This window comes from Dendronephthya gigantea, unplaced genomic scaffold, assembly GCF_004324835.1.
Source record: "Dendronephthya gigantea isolate DGI-Jeju-01 unplaced genomic scaffold, DenGig_1.0 000153F, whole genome shotgun sequence".
Classification (NCBI taxonomy): Eukaryota; Metazoa; Cnidaria; class Anthozoa; order Malacalcyonacea; family Nephtheidae; genus Dendronephthya; species Dendronephthya gigantea.
Window position 1 is genome coordinate 418,831 of NW_021163163.1, and position 6,985 is coordinate 425,815.

Consider the following 6,985-nt stretch of genomic DNA (forward strand, 5'->3'; position numbering starts at 1 on the left):
TTGGATCGTGTGACCAGGCTTTTATATAGTGAAAGCACAGACTAGCTATATAGCTAATCTGTGCTGAAAGTTAACTACGCGAAGGAAAATTAAGGAACATTTTGCGTCGATGTGGAAACACATTTGTTGACAAATGCTGCTTGGAGTCCTGCGAGGCAGAGTTGGCATTCTATATTCACTCAGCGTCTGCATCGTACTTCCTTTCTCTCTGTGGCTTCGACAAACGAGCTTCGTTGTTTGTTTGTTTTTATATTAGAATCATATTTTCATCGCGTTCTTCGTTCAAGGATATTATTTAAATTTTTACACTCCCTTGGTATGACTTTATATCGTACACTTATCGTCTTATTTCAAGGTTCTTCTATGGACTTTAACAGCGCAACGTTTTTATTGAGCATTAACGATTGTGCTTAATGATTTTTAGGAGGACCACTCGTTTGAAGTTGCATAATTACTGGATAGTTCTTTGAATAATATAACTATTAAAGGTATGGATTAGTTTGTTTTTATCTCAACGATTATTTGCCTTATAGTTTTTATAGTTTCGAAAAAAATGAGTATTAATTTTCACAATCACAACATTATGATTAATATGAGAGAATATAATCTCTACGAGAAAGCTAATGTTCACATAAAAAAATTGGATACGTAAACCGAACACTGGTTTGTGTACATATGTATATTTTTTTACCCACATTTTAGAAAGAGCAAAATTCATTTTTGGACTTGATATAAGTAAGCGACGCAAAAGTCGACACGATAGAATATCTCTTGCCACGTTACCATATTAAATTACTTATTAACACAGATATTTGTAGTATGAAATCGTTGTAAGAATTACGAAATATTTTGTCGTCTTCCAGTTAGAAAGGAGTCTTATAGATCAATATCGCTTTCTCAAGTCGTGTAAATCGAGAAATTCTACAAGTTATATTAAACGGTATATGACTTTGTTGAGTATTTAACATTTTGGTTTTATATTATTTTTGAATCAGAGATTTCATATCGGAACTGGCAAATTTGAGTAGTGTTCACAACTTTACATATGGGTTGCATAACATAGTAAATGCACTTTGCAGACTTGACACACCTTTTACATCAACTGGTATCAATGGAATAAACAATAAGGCATTACATAGCAGGCATATTTACTTCTCAAAATACAATCACATTCAAATAATCATATTGTGTTAATACACCTAATGCATGGTGTGGTAAATTTCATATATGGTATAATATCTATGAAATTCTAATGATAGAAAACTTATCTTATCAATTCAAGTCTTGGTATGGTTACAAGGGCATCATTAGAAACCAAAAGAACTGCCCTTTCATGCCACATATAATGCAATTCATTTTACCAGTGTAGTGATGTGTATTAATATCTATTGTATGGCTGTCATCGCTGTTAAATCATCTATAAGGTACCTCGAAGAATAAAGATATTTAACTTTAAAATAATCTGTTATATATTGAACGCAACAATTTAGTTCCCATGAGAGGAGAGGAGATATTTTTCCTTATCTTTGTAGTCTAGAAATAACCAAATGATGGTGGGTCACTAAGTGTTTTTTTAAAGCTATTTGAGCATTTTTGCTGTTATAAATTAGGAGGGCATCATTAGAAAGCAAAACAACTGCCCAGTCTTGCCCTTTTATGGCTGGTAAGCACTAAATCAATATATTCTAAAATGTGATGCAATTTATAATTACCAGTGTGGCAAAATGCTATATTCAGTATACTCAACTCTGTGATTTGATAGTGCTTTTTACTTTCTGACTAATGTGACTAAATTTAACCTTCTGAGTAATCACACATTGGTGTTGCAAACCGTCTGACGAGCAAAAGCCTTTATTTGCTTTAGTGTATCCTGCTTAGGGTTTTGGTTTTCGAATCTTATGAATATTCCATTGTTCACCTTATTTGTAATGCTCTACAGGACTGTATAAACAGTATAATTGCATAGCAGACATAAACACCATAATGACTATATAATGTAAAGTACCAATTAAATCAAAACTATGAGGATGAAAGAGTTTTTTGTGTCTTTTGTATGAGACCTTGCAGATACTATGCAAATACAAGTGAATTTCTTTTTTGTTATTTTATGTGAAAAACATTCTTTGTGAATATGTATAAGTAAATTATGTAATGCCAAAGTAGCTTATATATTTCACTTACAGATCTGAGCACTAGTGTTTTCATTGTATATATTTGGCAGTCTATATGTTTTCATTTTATAATAATAATAATAGTAATAATAATGACTTTAACTTTATTAATTGTAAATCTCACTTTTGTTAAGGTAACTTACAATTTTCTACTTGAATCGGCCTAATTATATACACTATTGTTTTTTATAAAGAATGAAAATTAAGTATGAAAAACAAAATACAGTTGCATAAAAATAAACATTGTTAAACATCAATGCAATAAAAGTTCAGGATCTTCCCACTCCTTGTTTCTATGGCAGAATATATAATATAACAAGAATATATAAAGAAAAGGTTCCTAGTTTGAAAGAGTTCATACACATCAGCAGTCATTTGTACTATAGCAATCGCCAGATTATTTTCCTGATTTTCCAGGCAGTTTTGTTTTAAAATATAATCTGATACATAATGTATAATTGTGTTTCAGAGTGTACACAGGCTTGGGACCATTAACCAATTGGGGTAATCACTGCTATTGAAGAGAATACCTCCTGACTTTCACCTTAACCTTTACCATGTTTTGTATTTGAAAGTTTGGTTAAAAGTAACAAATTAAAGTAGAATAAAACCAGCTACATCTGTTTACTCTTAATACAAATTTGAGGCAACTATTGTCAGTAGTATTTTCAATGTAGTCTTGTTTAAGATGTCTAGTTGTGTGACTAAACTAAATGAATTAAATTCCATTCATCCGAGATAGAAAATGCAAAAATACATCTTTATATATAAGTCTACAGAAGTCTACAGTGGTTTATGTAAAACAAAGTTGTTTCTGGCATAAGCTTGGCTATTTACACATTTTTATACTTTCAGGGAACCATGAAGCCTGTGCGTGTTTGGGGAAACGGCTGCTATGATGTTTTTCACTTTGGTCATGCCAATTTCATCCGGCAAGCGAAAATCATGGGTGACTATATGATTGCTGGCGTTCACGGCGATGCTGACATCACAAAGAACAAAGGCAAGCCTGTCATGGATCAAGTGGAGCGCGCACGAATGATCTCTGCTGTGAGGTGGGTTGATGAAGTCCAAGAGAATATTCCTTACGGCAACGTGCTCCAGACCCTCGATGATTACAACTGCGATTTCTGTGTACACGGAGATGATATCGCGCGGGACGCGAATGGCAACGACATCTACCAGGATTGCAAGGAGAGGAATCGATTCCGAGAATGCAAACGGACCGAGGGAATTTCCACGACCGACCTGATAGATCGTATTCTCCTGGGAACCGACATGAACTTCTTCGGGCCTGAGTTTTCGAGAAAGGGCAGCAAAAAGAAATCCAACATTATGCCCCAAGAGTATTACGAACAGAAAATTAAAGAATTTACTCCTGAAAATTCGCGCCCCAAAGAAGGCGATACGATTCTTTATACACAAGGAGTTTTTGATCTGCTGCACTCTGGGCAAGTTGGTTACTTGGAAAAGTGCAAGAAATCTGAAGAGAATGGCTTCCTTATCGTTGGTGTTCTAAGCGACGAGGAAGTAAAGCGTGTTTACGGCACATATCCAATAACGAATGCTCATGAAAGGGCTCTGGCTTTACTGTCGATTCGTTACGTAGACCAAGTCATTATAGGAGTGGCTTTCGATGTCACTGAAGATATTATTTCAAAGCACAAGGTAGGTGTGTGATAGGTTCGTTTGAGGATTGGAACAACCTGGGGCCGGTTGTTCAAAAGCCGGTTAGCTTAACCCTGGGTTAAAGCAAATCTTTACATCAATCGCTTGTTTAAAAATTTTTTTATCATTTTCCATAAATATTTTCTGGAGCGACAAAAGCCATATTTTGTAAAGGTTTTTAAAAGGAACAGTGGTTCAGAAGGACTTAAACAAAAACCGTTTAATAAAATTTAACTTAGAGTTAGCGCTTTCCCAGCTTTGAACAACTCTCCCCTGCTTTTTAAAAGCAGTTTGTAAAAGCAACTAATTTGGTAGGTTGTCTTGGTTGACGCTTTTTGATCAATTCTATAATTTCTATCATTATTTTAAGTAGTTATCGAAATTAAACTTGCCTGTATGATTAAAGGCAACACGAAGCAAATCTGAATTTATTCGAGACTAAATGCGTGTATCCGCCAATAGGATTGTCTATTTAATTCCCAGCGGTGAAAGAATGCGGTTATCGGTTTAATAAGAAAAATACAATTTAAATAATGCAGATGTTGTGACCATGGAATAGCCAATAAAACTTAACCATTTCAGACCATGTGACTTGAAATTGTTAGTTTGCATACAAGCTGAAAAGGTCTATTGTTTGGTTATTTCTTGCTGTTACGGCACAAAAAAGATATTGTTGGAAAGCTAAAAAACTCCTCTATCTTTCTATATAAAAATTGAATCGTTAAGCTCGATATTTAATTCATTACGGCATGTTGACGGGCGAGGCGCTGTATGACCTAATTATCGCTTATTAGTTGAATATGTTTGTGGGCTGTATTTTGAGTGAAAACAACCCAAAAAGCAGAAAAATTTTTGACCGCAGTTGCCATAGTCTGGACAGTCTTTGCCACGTTTCAAAGACCTCTGATTCACGAGTTGTATTCTAATGCTTTGGTTTTAGCGCGAGGTTTTTTGGTTTTGTCCGAGATATATATTTTAATTGTGTTTTGCTTAGGTCGACTATGTTTGCCATGGCAAGGTTTGGGACTGTCCTAATGATCCGTACGCGGTCCCTAAAGAGAAGAATATTTACCGCACCGTGGACAGCGGCAGTGAGCTAACAACTGAGATGATTATTCAGAGAATAGTTAGTCATGCGTAAGTGAAGTCACTCCGTAAATTAGCGGTATATATATCAAGTGTCAAGCTTTTAAAGATTTCTCTGATATGGAGATATAAACATCCAAAAATAAGTGCTGTGTAGTGGTAACATCTGCTTAAAATAGAGCAATAAACACTTCCCCTTGGCATATCCTGTTCACACACGAACCCGCTTATTAGATCCAATTAACTTCTGACGTATGGGATGTACTCTGTATGAATAAAGCAGTATATTGTGTTGGTTTTGGTTAATTGGCTGCCGATATACAGGATGTATAAAAAAAGGCAACACCTAATATTCATGAATATCCAATGTTTTTCAACAGAAAAGACAAGGCTGACAAGCCATTGTATAATCTCGGTCCCAGAGGCCTAAATTCTATTGTGCTTAAGAACAATATGAATTTTAGAATATTGCCTCTTTTTATACACCCTGTCATTGGAATTTGAAAGTCAACAAATGAATTGGATCCGAAAAAATTGGATTGGGTGAAAAGACCCTCTTTGACGAATGCCCTTAAGCCTGTTTTCCACTAGGCGGAAATTTACCCGCGGAGCGGAATTTTTAATTGTCTGCGCGCTTTCACGCAGAACTAATGTGAGAAAAACAAAGAAAAATTCCGCTCCGCGAGCAAAATTCCGCCTAGTGGAAAACAGGCTTTATATAGGTCGAAACGTCAAGAAGTGTTTTGTCTATTTTTGGCAGTTTTTACACGACATTTAATGGCCAGTTGTTTGAAAGCACTGCCTCACCGCTCCCTTGGTTATATTGGAACGTATTGACAGAATTGGTCAATCACAATCATTTATGGTGTCGTAAACCATACGATTTCTTTACCTACGCAAAATGTGATGAGTTTTTTTTATATGACGACGAATTTTACCCCATAAGGTCACGACAATACGTCATGAAAATCCGTGTCACACCTTTTGACCGTTTTTTCCGACATTCTTTTGGTCAAAATGGTTAAAAAAATATATTGAATTAATTAGCTTTCTCACGATGACGAGGTTGCCACCATTTTTTGAGTGGCATCTTTTTTTAAACTTCTTTGCCGTAATGAAATTATGCATTCCCCCTAGAGAATGTAGTTGTCCGGCGTGAAATTTGGCAAAGGAAATCAGCCATCGTAAACGGGGCTGAAGCTATATAAAGTTGTCTTAACCATATCTTAACCCAGTGTCACTTTGCTACTCAAAGTTTGCTAATTAGACTAAATGTGATATAATTTCACACAAGCATATAGATAATTGTGTGTGATACAGTTTTATTTTATAAGCCGAGTTAACACTTTCTTCTTTGACTTTGCAGAGGAATGTACTACGTTCGAAACACCAAGAAATCAGAAAGTCAATTCTCCGGCATGAATCCGAACATTCAACTGCAAAACACCGCAAATTGACGAAAATTGATCTTAGTCTAATTCAATATAGCCTTTAATAAAAGCACGAACTAGAGTTGCCGAGCAAACGGCATTACAAGAAGCTGCATGTGCTGTCAAATTGAAATATGCATGTTGAAGTATTTCATCTCCTTAAACAACAATTATACCTCTTATACGACGGAGTGATTTTGTTTAAGAATTCTTTTTTCTTAAGTTTGTGTCGTGCTTCTACGCAAACAACTCTCTCGTCAACTCTCGTGCAATCAAGCAATTAGTCTTTATATAACCATTGATATTAATATTTCACATAATTTATTCAAATACTAGTTTCTATAGATTTATATCCTTTAAAATATTGCACCTACACCCAGGTACCTTATATGAAAATTCTTGTAAATTAAATTTATGTATCTTCTGATATGAAAACGCGAGTTTTATCAAAGCGAATGAACTACATATAGTATGTAGCTATACAATACCAGTGGGTTTTTTTGTGATGTAAACAACATGTCTTCACATTTAAAATATCCTGTCCTGACAGAATTGTATTACTATATCAGTTCACTATATTTCTAAATGAATAAGAGGTAGAATAAAAGACCTATGCTCAAAGAAATGCAA

At 34.9% G+C, this 6,985-nt stretch overlaps 1 protein-coding gene across 1 annotated transcript; it reads left to right on the forward strand.

The window, feature by feature from the left end:
* The first annotated feature begins 137 nt into the window (after positions 1 to 137).
* Positions 138 to 6,901, forward strand: LOC114537186 (ethanolamine-phosphate cytidylyltransferase-like). The gene is made up of 5 exons (XM_028558308.1): positions 138 to 316; positions 425 to 488; positions 3,027 to 3,839; positions 4,834 to 4,976; positions 6,292 to 6,901. The coding sequence occupies exons 3-5, from the start codon at positions 3,033 to 3,035 to the stop codon at positions 6,380 to 6,382; spliced, it is 1,041 nt and encodes a 346-aa protein (XP_028414109.1). The 5' UTR covers positions 138 to 316; positions 425 to 488; positions 3,027 to 3,032; the 3' UTR covers positions 6,383 to 6,901.
* The last annotated feature ends 84 nt before the right edge of the window (positions 6,902 to 6,985 follow it).

Excerpts from the sequence above, each read along its gene's own strand:
- LOC114537186 (XM_028558308.1), top strand. The coding sequence starts at position 3,033 with ATGAAGCCTGTGCGTGTTTGGGGAAACGGCTGCTATGATGTTTTTCAC. Across the intron at positions 3,840-4,833 it reads ATATTATTTCAAAGCACAAG|GTCGACTATGTTTGCCATGG; the intron begins GTAGGTGTGTGA and ends TGTTTTGCTTAG. Across the intron at positions 4,977-6,291 it reads CAGAGAATAGTTAGTCATGC|AGGAATGTACTACGTTCGAA; the intron begins GTAAGTGAAGTC and ends TTGACTTTGCAG.